This window comes from Tupaia chinensis, unplaced genomic scaffold (assembly GCF_000334495.1).
Source record: "Tupaia chinensis unplaced genomic scaffold, TupChi_1.0 Scaffold000367_1, whole genome shotgun sequence".
Lineage (NCBI taxonomy): Eukaryota > Metazoa > Chordata > Mammalia > Scandentia > Tupaiidae > Tupaia > Tupaia belangeri.
Genome location: NW_006159864.1, coordinates 50,252 through 62,495, shown reverse-complemented (window position 1 = coordinate 62,495; position 12,244 = coordinate 50,252). Strand labels below are relative to the sequence as shown.

Genomic DNA, 12,244 nt, shown 5'->3' with positions numbered 1-12,244 from the left:
TTTAAAGAAACAGCTGCTCACGTCTTGTCTTTGTAAAGTTGTCCTTACAGTCCCAAGCTTTGGTTTTGGATTATTCACTAACTTTGTGCTTGTAACATTGTGTTTACATTAAGACTTAAAGTTTAATATCAAGACTATTCCAGTTATGTTGAATATTGGTTTTAAATTTTTGACTTCGAACTCTTATCTTGATGTCCTCTAGTGATATTCTGATGGAGTTCCTGCTCAATGTCACCACAGCACCAGAATTTCGTCGATGGGAAGTGGCTGCTCTTCAGTCTCAGCTAAGGGTTGACAAAGCTGTGGCTTTTCAGAATCCACAGGCCCGTAAGCACATTTCCTGGTTTCCTTAAGTGATTTCTAAGATACTGGCTTTTTGAGAAGATAAATGTGTAGAGGAAAAAGATGCTGTTGAAATTTTTTTCTATTTGGGTTTGAAATATCTTTGTTTTTGTTTTTAATATTTATTTATTTATTATTTATTTTTGACCAGAGAGGGACAGAGAGAGAGAGAAAGTAAGAAAGCAAGCGCCAGGGCTGAGACTCGAACTGTGATGGGCCATGTGGGAGTCCAGCGCACCTATCCACCATGCCACCTGCCAGCCCCTGAAATATCTTTTTTTTTAAATGTGCTTAATTGTTTAAATACTAGAGGGACTTCAAAATGTCCATGGAGCAAGCCTAAGTAGCATAGGCCCTAGCATGCTGAACGTTGAACCGTAGTGATGGAAACTACGTGGCCAACTGCAGGTTCAGATCCCAGATCCCCAGAACTGCCACATATGCACAGGTGTCCCAGATTCTGATGAACTAGAGAGCTGGGGAAAGGGAACCGTGGCATGCCGAGACCCTGTTAAAGGTGCCTCCCCTACCCTCTTCTATATGTACATGTGTGCTTGCAGTATCTTGAATAAAATAAAGAAACTTTAAGAGAAAAGTGTTTATAGAAAAGCAGAATTAATGTAAGTATGAGTTTATTTGATGCAAAAAATATTTTGAAATCCAGATACGGGGTTCTCATAATACATATTTTACATTAATTTTTCAAAGCTTCCTTTTATATTTTGTTTTTAAACATTTACATTTATTGTTGATTAGTTTTTATGTTTTATGGTAAGTTGACTCTAGAATTCGAGATATTTTTCCTGTTTCCTTTCAGTGCTTTTTAGGTTTTTGTGGGCATGTGTGCTCTTTGGAGAAAGAGAGAAGGAGGGTGAGAAATCACCGTCCTTAGGGAAGGCCACAACACAATCCCTTCTCCATTCTCCTGGGATGTTTTGGGCATGCTCACACACGTACGCAGTATAATTTTCAAGCCACCAGGTCCAGAACTCAAACTGTGGTCAGCCATGTGGGAATCTAGCACCTCAACCACCATACCACCTGTTACCCCATCTTCTCAGTGCTTTTCAATAACTGTTTTGCTTACACTAAATCCAGCAGTTTATTGTTCCTGCTGCTGCTATTGTTTATTGTTAAGTGTTGCTATTATTGTTTAGCCAGCTTACTTTTGTTGCAGGTCCTAACCAAAGCGAGCAACCTAATTTTTAAAAGTAAGGACTTTTCGGGACCAGCAGTTGGTGTAATGGCTATGTCACTGGACTCCCATGTAGTTGACCGTGGTTTGAGTCCCAAACCTGGTGGCTTAAACCCACACTAGGCGCATGTGCGTGCATGCCCAAGATCCCAGGAAAAAGGATTGTGGTGTGGCCATCCTCCCTGGGAGGTTATTTCTCCCCTTCTGTCTCTCTGTCTCTCTCTGTCTTTCTGGCGAGCACAAGCGCCCTATAGCAAAAAAATACCACTCAAAAAAAAATTTTTAAATGAGGACTTTTTCAGTATTCATATTTTTATGTTCACATAATGTTTATCTATCTAATCTGGCCACGTACAACTGGCAAAAAAAATCTGGAAACAAGCAGTGCTGACTCGGATATCACACAATTCCTGGTGGGTGCAGAAGTGGGTAGACCTGGGAACCAGCAGTTAGCGTAATGGCTATGTCGCTGGACTCCCACGTAGTCGACCGCGGTTCGTGTCCCGGACCCGGTGGCTTAAAACTCACGCCGGGCGCGTGTGCGTGCGTGCCCAAGATCCCGAGAGGAGAATGGAGGAGAAGGGATTGCGGCGTGACCATCCCCCCTGGGGGGTGATTTCTCGCTTTCTGTCTCTATGTCTCTCTCTGTCTGTCTGGCGAGCGCACGCGCCCTACAGTGAAAATCTCTCAAAAAAAAAAAAAAAAAAAAAGCAGAAGTGGGTAGACCAGAAGTAGGTGGCAAACTGCAGGGGCTCAACCTGGAATGGGCTTTCTCAGAGTCCAGGCCTATCAACAGAAGGTCCCCTGGAAGTGTCTGAAAGATGGTACTTCATTCATGTTGCTAGTGTTATTTCATGGTGACACTTTGTGTCACGGAAGAGTGTAATCTTTATTGCTCTTTATCAAAGAAATTAATAGAATGTAAAATTGTTGAAATGATGACTCTCACATCCAGAGTCATTGAGCTCCAGCCCTCATTGTTTCAGTTGCTGTAGAGGTTCCTGGCTGGGGTTTCTGCCCCCAGGTTTATAGCTTTGGTCCATCTCCATCATTACCATCACAGTGACCCTTCTAATGTGAAAATCTGGTGGGAATCTTGTAAAGGCTCTTCGTTGCCTCTGAGGTTAGCACATGTGGTCTTTCATGATCTGACCCCACTCTTGCTCTACCGTCATCCTTCCCAGCTGTGGTTCCCTTTCAAATCACAGTATTGTCATACTTTAAGCCTCAATTTTGTCTGAGTCCTCTGCTGAAATACTGTTTGCAAATCATTCACCTGGGGGACACCTAGTCACTCATCCCAGGTTACACTTCTGTTCCTGTTCATCTTTTCCAGTTCCCACAGCCTTCCCTTGTGCCGCTAGTCACTTTTGACATAATACTTTATTTCACAGTTTTCCTCTCAACATGTTCAGGCATTGCAGCCTCATTTCTGTATTTATAGCACCTGGCACAGTGCCTGTCCTCGGGAGGTGGTCCATTGAGCAGGGCAAGGAAGCACACATCAAGCAAAGGCAGAGCAGGGATGCAGGGACATTGAGAGGAAGCACTTGGCCCCTGGCAGCTCATAAGATGACCCAAAGCCGACATTTGCATATCTCCTCTTACCCTGACAGCTCCCTCACTGCCTAGAGAGGGAACCTACAAGTAAGTGAAATTCAGATTAAACAGCTTGTCCAAGGCTTCGGGTAGAACCATAACTAGAGTCAGGCATCCTGGAACCCAGGCCATTAGACTTTTCAGGTGATACCTGATGGTAGATTAAAGTGAGAGAATAGTTTGATGGGCTCTAGACCTCTTCATATTTGAATGCCATGAGAGAACCAAATTTGTATAGGCTGGTTGATTTTTTTTCTTTTTAAGAGAGATTTTTTGCTATAGGACATGTGCACTCATTGGAAAGACAGAGAGAAACAGACAGAAAGTGAGAAATTACCTCCCCACTGGGGATGGCCATACCACAATCTCTGGCATAAGTTTTAAACCACTGGGTCTGGGATTCGAACCACATTTGACTATGTAGGAGTCCATTACGCCATCTGCTGCTCCAGTCTTATTGATTTTTAGGTGTTAAAATATCATTGTCTTTACTTGATTGCACTTCAGTAACTGCTTTTTAATTTATTTCACAGGTGTCATTGAAAATCTACATGCTGCTGCTTACCGAAATGCTTTGGCTAATTCCCTGTATTGTCCTGACTATAGGATTGGAAAAGTAACATCAGAAGAGGTATTAACAAAACTGTTTTTTTTTTTTTAAAGAGTTTTTTGCTACAGGATGCGTGCGCTCACCAGAAAGACAGAAATGGAGAGACAGAGAGTGAAAAATCCCCCTCCAGGGGGATAGCCATGCTGCAATCCCTTCTCCATTTTCCTCTCAGGATCTTGGGCACACATGCACATTCACCCAGCATGAGTTTAAGCCGTCCGGTCCAGGACTCGAACCATGGTCAACTACATGGGAGTCCAGCAACATGGGAGTCCAGCGACATAGCCATTACGCCAACTGCTAGTCCCCAGAATCCACTTTTGAATATGTTTATTTTCACATTAAATTGAACATTCATCTGCATTTCACTTTTTTTTTTCTAATTTTTCTTTTTACCATCTAGTTTTTAAAAATTCAATTTGCCTTTATTTTTTTAGTAACAGCTTGCTTTTTAATTAAAATACTTTCTGAACAGTTTTTACATAACTTTTTTTTTTTTAAAGAGATTTTTGCTGTGGGGTGTATGCACTTGCGGGAGAGACAGAGAGAAATCACCCCCTGGGGGGATGGCCACTTCACACTCCGTTTCCCTCCATTCTCCTCTCAGGATTTTGGGCGTGCATGCACACACGCCTCCAGGTCCAGGACTTGAACTGTACTCAGCCATGTGGGAATCCAGTGCCTTAACCACCACATCACCTACTAGCCTCACATAACTTTTAACAAAAAGTTTGTATGACAAAAGGGATATGATTCTAACAGAAAAATCAGAAAATAAAGGTACCAAAAGGAAGGAAAACATGTTAATGCCAGGTATGTTTCCTTCTAGGACACTTTTCTGTGTATATGTTTTTTAAAAAGGATTTAAATGTTTAAATATCATAATACATCTTTTGACCAAAAATCTTTAGTCCCTGTGAATACGCAGGTAAGAATGAACCTCACATCTGTGCACTCCATCCCATCATTGGGCCATCACCAGCTTATTTGCCTTCTGCAACACAGCAGCTTACTTCCCTGGCAGTACGGATTTGTCACGTGTCATAGCCATGTGTCTATCATAGAACTTTGTCGCCAGAACATGAAACATTACATGTTAAATCGGCATACAAGGGCAGATAGATGTATGTAATCTTAATTTCCTGCTTCTGCCATCCTGTTTCTAAAAAAAGCTTTATCCAAAGACATTAAGAGAAAATGTCGGAATAACCAAAACTTCTGAGTATACCTGACTCAGAAATGAAGGTTTTTATTTTCATTTCATTTCTGGTTAGCCACTCCAGAAAACTAAACTGTATATCCATTTCTCCTGATACATGTATTAATAATCTAATGCCTATAATCTTATGGCACTTCTACTTAAATCCAAACTCAGCTTCAACAGGCAGCATTGTTTTCATAAGACTGGACTTTAAATGAGTTTTGATTTTGTTTTGTTTTGTTTTTAGTTTTTTGCTATGGGGCCTCTGTACTCACCAGAGAAAGACAGACAGACGAGGGAGAGAGAAGGAGGGGTGTGGAGGTGGGAGGAAGGTAAAAATCACCCCCTCAGGCCACATCGCAAGTCCTCCTGTCCTCTCAGGATGTTGGGCATGCATGCACATGTGCCAGGCATGTTTATCAAGGCACGGGGTCCAGGACTCAACCCGAGCAGTCAACCATGTAGGAACCAGCCACTTTAACCTCCACCATTATGCCATCTGGTGGCCTGGTTTTGAAATTTTTTTTAGGAAGCAAAGTCAACCTCATGAGGAGTATCATTGAGTTAGCTAAGAGAATGCACACAGCAAAACATTTATCCACAAGGATGTCTGTTGTAGCACTGTTTTATAATTGTGAAAAGTTAATATCCAAAATCAGGATTAATTACACAGTTCATTAAATGTCAGTAAAATAGAGCACTGTTCAACCATTCAGAAATATTAATTGAGGAGTCAGCAGGTAGCATGATGGTTAAGGGCACTAGACTCCCACATGGCCAGCTGTGGTTTGAGTCCTGGACCTGGCAGTTTGCTTTCTCACTTTTTCTTTCTTGCTCTCTCTTGCTCTCACTCTCTAACTCATCCCTCTCTGGTCAAATTAAAATAAATAAATTTAAATAAAAATAATTTTTAAAAAAGAAAAATAATATTAATTGATAGGTAAAAGTTCCATAGCATATTGTCAAGTAAAGAAAAGGCAATTTATGAATTATGATATGCAAAAAGGTCCCTTTTTTAGAAAATGTATGTTTGTGGACCAGCAGATGGTGTAATGGTTACATTGCTGGGCTCCCACATGGTTGACCGCAGTTCGAGGCCCAGACCTGGTGGCTTCAAACTCATGCCAGGCATGTGTGTGCATGCCTAAAATCCCAAGAGAAGACTGAAGAAGAAGGAACTGCAGCCTGATCATCCCCCTGGGGGGGTGATTTCTCACTTTCTGTCTGTCACTTTCTGTCCAGTGAGTGAACATGCCCTACAGCAAAAATCTCCCCCAAAAATAGAAAAGAAAATGTATGCTTGTATTACCAACAAAAACAAAGATATTAACTAAGATAACTTGGTTTTCTCAAAGTCATTTTATTTTTTAAATGTGTCTTAGGCTAAAGGAAATTCTAAGAAAATTGGTGCTCAAAGGTAGCATCCATAGAAAAACATCAATAAAAAGAAAAAAGGATGGCTTTCCGAGATGAACCCTGAGAGGTAGATGCTGTTCATTCCAGGACACTCAGTCTCATAAACTGGAAAATCAGTCTCCTTACTTTAGCCCAGTGATTCTCAATATTAGCCCCTTCCTTCCCCAAGGAGCCTTTCTAGATATTTTATCCTAAACTCCTCAAATGGATTTTTCTTTTTTTTTTAAAAGAATTATTTAATTTTATTCCTTGTCAATTTATTTTTTATGGCCAAAAAGAAAGGCAGAAGGAAAATGAGAAAGCAAGCTGCCAGGTCCGAAACTCAAACTGCGGTCAGCCGTGTAGGAGTCCAGCCGCCTTAACTACCTTGCCACCTACCAGCCCCTCAAATGGATTTTTCATACCACAAATACACTGTGTATCTGCTTACCTACCACATGTATATTTGTGCTGTATACATAAAAGGAGTACAATTTTTTTTTTTCTTGCCTTACCCCCAGGAGCTGATTTTGACCCTCTGGAGGTGATAATCACTATATTAAGAATGCATGTTTTAGCCCTAGTTTTATATATTAAGCCTAAGCTTGAGGTAATAGTATAAAACATTGATTTCCAAATTTCACTAATCCCTTTGGTGACCTTGGTGTAGTTGATTGGATGGAGGAGTATTTAGTTTTAAACAAAGATGCTAAGGTTCTCCATTGAATCTATTATATCAGTCTGTAGGGAAGGGGGTCCCAGGAGTGAGATAGGAGTTGATGGACAATGACAGTTTCCTTTTTTGTGTTTTTTTGTTTTTAGATTTTTGCCATAGGACACATGAACTTGCCAGAGAGAGAAAGTGAGAAATCACCCACTAGAGGGCTTGGCCCTGCCACAATCCCTTCTCCATTCTTCTCTTCAGGATTTTGGGCTTGTATTCACATGAGCCTAGAGTATTTCTCAAACCACTGGGTCTGGGACTCAAAGTTCAGTTCAGCCATGTGGGATCCAGATGCTTAACCACCATGCCATCTGCTGGTCCCTGACTTTGTTTTTTAAACTTCCTAAGTGATTCTGTGATCATCCAGGTTAGAAACCCTGGTATAGACAGTGACTTCACAGCAAGAAAAGCTTTGTAGACACTGACTCTAAAGATGGGCAAGAGGGCTGTTGTGTTGTCATTCTGCGAGCTCTGCTAGAGGATGTTAATCATGCTTTATTACTACCTGAATAAGACAGAAACCTGGTGTACTGCTTAAACCGTATATACTAAGCTTAGTTCCAGTTTTTTCCAGAATCAAGCCAGTGTGTAGTATAATTTCTTTCCATTCTTTTTTTAATAACAACTTTTTTAGATGAAATTCACTTTCCATTTAATCCATTTAAAGTGTATAATTCATTGGTTTTCATTATATTCACATAGTTGTGCAACTATGACAACAATTAAATTCTAGTTCTTTTAAGCTGTAGTTTTTGTCATAAAATGCCTGTGTAGTTTGACACTAATTAATCTCTTGTAGTTCATTTTAGCAGCTTTTAAGACTTGAGTATTTATTTTCTGTTGAACTGCACTTTTACTTTTTTACAGATTTTATATTTATACAGATAAAATCTAATAAGTGTTTTTAACTTCCTCAGTTACACTACTATGTTCAGAACCATTTTACAAGTGCAAGAATGGCTTTGATTGGACTTGGTAAGTTGGCAATTGACCACATGTCACTTTGCTTCCTTAAGAGCAGTCCCTTAAACTGTAATTACATGAATATATGGTTGAACAAAATGTGGAAACTCCATCTTCTGTTTATGTCAGGCATACAATATGTGATAGGCTTTTAATTGTTAGTCATTTGTTTTGGAAAGCAGATTCCAGCTTCTAATTTTGTAAACTACTTGTTTTAAATTTTTTACAGTATTTACAAAATCTGTGATAAGGGTGAATTTCGCTAAGCAAAATTTCCACAAAGTGTCTTTTAAAAAGAAGTACAACTCAGTGCAAAAATAGGCAAAAGGCATGAACAGACAGTTCACTGAGAGATGTGTACGTATGTGTGTGTGACAGCTATCTTTATTTTAAAATTTTAAAAGATGGTCAGCTTCACTAATAATTAAGACAATTATAAATTGAGAGATTAGTAAAAATTAGGAGATTGGCACTGCCCAAAGGTATGGGGAAATAGTCTCTCTCAAAAATGTTTATTTCTTAGACCCAGTGATTTTACTTTTAGATTTTTTGCTTTTTTTTTTTTTTTAATTATTATTATTTTAAATTTTTGCTGTAGGGTACGTGTGCTTGCCAGAGACAGAATTCCCCTCTTGGGATTTTGTGCAACTATTACCACTATCTAATTTCAGAACATTTTTCATAATCCCCAAAGGAATTGCATACCTACTAGCAGTCGCTCCCCATCCTCATCTTTCCTCCTGCCTATGGCATCCACTATTCTACTTTCTGGACATTTTGCATAAATGGAATCATACAGTATGTGGCCTTTTGGCTTCTTTTCTTCTTTTTTAAGAGAAAGATTTTTTTACATAGGTTGCCTACGCTCACCAGAGAGAAGTTGACAGAAAGCGAGAAATCACCCCGTGTGGGGGTCTCCACGCCACAATCTCTTCTCTTCCAGTCTGCTTTTGGGACCTTGAGCACTCATGCTCATGCCCCTGGCATAAGTTTTAAGCCACCAGTTCCAGGACCCAAACCATGGTCAACTATGTGGGAGTCCAGCAACGTAACTATTACCCCATCTGCTGGTCCCTGTAACTAGCTGCTTTTATTTAGCATAGTATTTCAAGTTCCCTCTATATTGCAGCGTGTATCAATGTTTCATGTCCTTCTATGGCTGAAAAATATTCTATTACCACATTTTGTTCATCCATTTACTAAAAGGGAGATTGTTTCTACCTTTTGGCTATTGTTAATATAAACAATGATGTCTACAGATATGTATGGGTGTTTCTCAGAACACCTATTTTCAAGGATCTAACTAGAAATGGAATTGCCAAGGCATATATGGTGATTCACTGTTTTAACTATTTTTGGCTATTGTTAATATAAACAATGATGTCTACAGATATGTATGGGTGTTTCTCAGAACACCTATTTTCAAGGATCTAACTAGAAATGGAATTGCCAAGGCATATGGTGATTCACTGTTTAACTATTTAAAGAACTTGCAGGCTATTTTTTCAAAGTTCTCCATTTTACATTCCCACCAGCAGTACATAAGGCATCCAGTTTCTCTACATCTTTACCAACATTTAATGTTTTTTTCTAAAGAATTGGGGTTATTTTATTTATTTATTTTTACATAAATTAACCCATTTATTATAGGCTAGTGATATTCCAAATGTCTATGGAGCTTCTTCTACTGGTCTTTCAATTCCTTCAGTCTTCTGATGGCAGACTTTCCTGTGACAGCAGAGTGTAGGTCCAGGCACCACTAGCTACCGTTTTCATGCAGGAACCAAGTGTCAGGTCCCCACAGCCCGTCTCTTTATCTTAGTTTTGCCACAGAAGGAGCAAGTGTACTTGGCATGCTGGCTGATTTCAATTTTCTTCACCATTTTCTGGAGGGAGGCACCATAGCGGGTCCTGTATTTGCCAAAGATGCCAACCTTGTTGGTGCATTTAGCCATATCCCTGCCAACTAGGTCCAAGCTCAGAGAGCTTATTTATTTTTTAATTTGCCATAGGGTATGTGTGCTCACCTTAGAGAAACAGAGACTTAAAAAGTGAGAAAGCAAGCCACCAGGTCTGGGACTCAAACTGTGGTCGGCCATGTGGGAGTCCATTTCCCTAACCTCCTTTTCCCATGCTTCCTGGCCCCACAATGTTTTTTTAATTTGCCAGAGGGCACATGTACTTGCTGGTGGGAGACAGAGGGTGAAGGAGAAAGCATCCCTCAGTGGGGCATGATCACACCATAGTCTCTTCTCCATTTCTTCATCCTGTCAGGATTTTGGGCTTGCACACACATGTGTCTGGTTGTTTTCAAGCTGCTTGGGCCAAGGTACAAACTGTGTGGTCAGCTGTGTGGGATCTAGCTACCTTAACCACTAGGCCATGAGGCAGGCCTACCCCTTATCTCTCTTTCTGATTATGCCATCCTAGTGAGTGAGCGTGAAGTGGTTACTGTGGTTTTGATTTTTTTTTTTTTTTTTTTTTTTCCAGATGGTATGGGCATGCACAAGGGGAGGGAGACAAAGAAAGGGATAGAGGCCACTTCCACACACACACACAGTGGGCCCAGTCCTTCCACAGTCTTTTTCCTCCATTTCTCTGTCCTGTCAGGCTCTTCAACATGTGCATATATGTCCATCAGAGCTAGGATTCAAATGATGGTCAGCCAAGTAGGACTCAGCTCACATACTGCTTAACTGTCATGCTGTGGGGCCAGCTCTGATTTTCATTTTCCTAATGACAGATGACATTAAACATCTTTTCATGTGGTTTTTGGCCATTTGTGTAAGTTCTTTGGAGAAATGTCTGTTAAGTCTTTAGCCCAGTTTTAAATTGAGTTGTTTATTTTTTATTGTTGAATTGCAAAAGTACTTTATACATCTGGATACTAGAACCTTAGCAGATATGTAATCAAATATTTTATTCCATTTCATTGGTTGTCTTTCATTTCTTCAGTGTTCTTTGACACACAATACCATATTAGTAGCCAAGTATTGGAAACATGCGAATATCCATCTTGAAGGGATCAATTAAGTAAATAATGGTATATCCATAAAAGAGAGTTCTTCGTAACTATTAAATAGTTGGTGTAGACAGTCACTTAGAAAGATGTAAATTACAAAAGATAAATTACAAAAATATCAATAGAATGATACCATTTTAAAAATAAAATGAGCGTAATATTATTAACTACACAGGAAAAAAATTCTTGATGAGTAGTAATAACTGACAGTTTAGTTATAGTAAACGGTAAGTGGATATCTGTATCTGGGAGAGTGACATTATGGTGGGAAGACGATACTGTTTTCTTTACTGTTTATTTCTATAAAGTTTGAATTTTATAATCATATTTTTAAAGCAATAGATGTTTTACAATTGTGTTTGGAAATTCCATTTCTAGCTTTGTTTTTGTGTCTGTCGAAACAGGTGTGAGTCATCCTGTTCTAAAGCAAGTTGCTGAACAGTTTCTGAACATGAGGGGTGGGCTTGGTTTGTCTGGTGCAAAGGCCAAATACCGTGGAGGTAAGTATTTTCTTTTATTAGGGTTAATTTATCAGAAGGAAGTTTCTTCACTAGAATGAGATGGAATAGGGACAGAATAAGCCTGATAATTTACTCCCCAATAGTCTCACTTAGGTTACCTGAGTGTTGTGTAATAAATTTGTATTTTACATGTGTGTTGGGGCAAGATGACATGGGGAAAACACAGGGCCATAGAAAAAAGCTTGATCTTGGGGCCAGCAGATGACGTGGTGGTTAAAAGCGCTAGACTCCCACCATAACCAACCATGGTTCAAGTCCCAGACCTGGCAGCTTGCCTTCTCACTTTCTCTCTCTCGCTCTTGCTCTCGCTCTGTCCCTTTCTGGTCAAATTAAAATAAATAAATGGGGGACCAGCAGGTGGCGTGGTGGTTAAGGTGCTGGACATTCCCACATGGTTGACCATGGCTGGAGTCCGGGACCTGGTGGCTTGCTTTCTCAGTTTCCCTCTCTCTCTCTATCTCTCTGTGTCTCTCTCTCTATCTCTCTGTGTCTTTCTCTGCTCAAATTAAGAATAAATGAATAGGGACCAGCAGTTAGCATAATGGTTATGTTGCTTGACTCCCATGTAGTCGACGGCAGTTTGAGCTCCAGAACCAGTGGCTTAAATTCACACTGGGCACATGTGCGTGCATGTCCAAGTTCCTGAGAGGAGAATGGAGGAGAAGGGATTGC

General features: G+C 40.1%; 1 protein-coding gene across 1 annotated transcript in view; it reads left to right on the top strand.

The window, feature by feature from the left end:
* UQCRC2 (ubiquinol-cytochrome c reductase core protein 2) overlaps positions 1 to 12,244 on the top strand; it is a 34,363-nt gene that overhangs the window by 7,852 nt on the left and 14,267 nt on the right. Inside the window, exons 6-9 of the mRNA XM_006153261.3 lie at positions 203 to 327; positions 3,670 to 3,767; positions 7,984 to 8,041; positions 11,456 to 11,551. Of these exons, the coding sequence (XP_006153323.1) occupies positions 203 to 327; positions 3,670 to 3,767; positions 7,984 to 8,041; positions 11,456 to 11,551 (377 nt within the window). The remainder of the gene's footprint in view (positions 1 to 202; positions 328 to 3,669; positions 3,768 to 7,983; positions 8,042 to 11,455; positions 11,552 to 12,244) is intronic.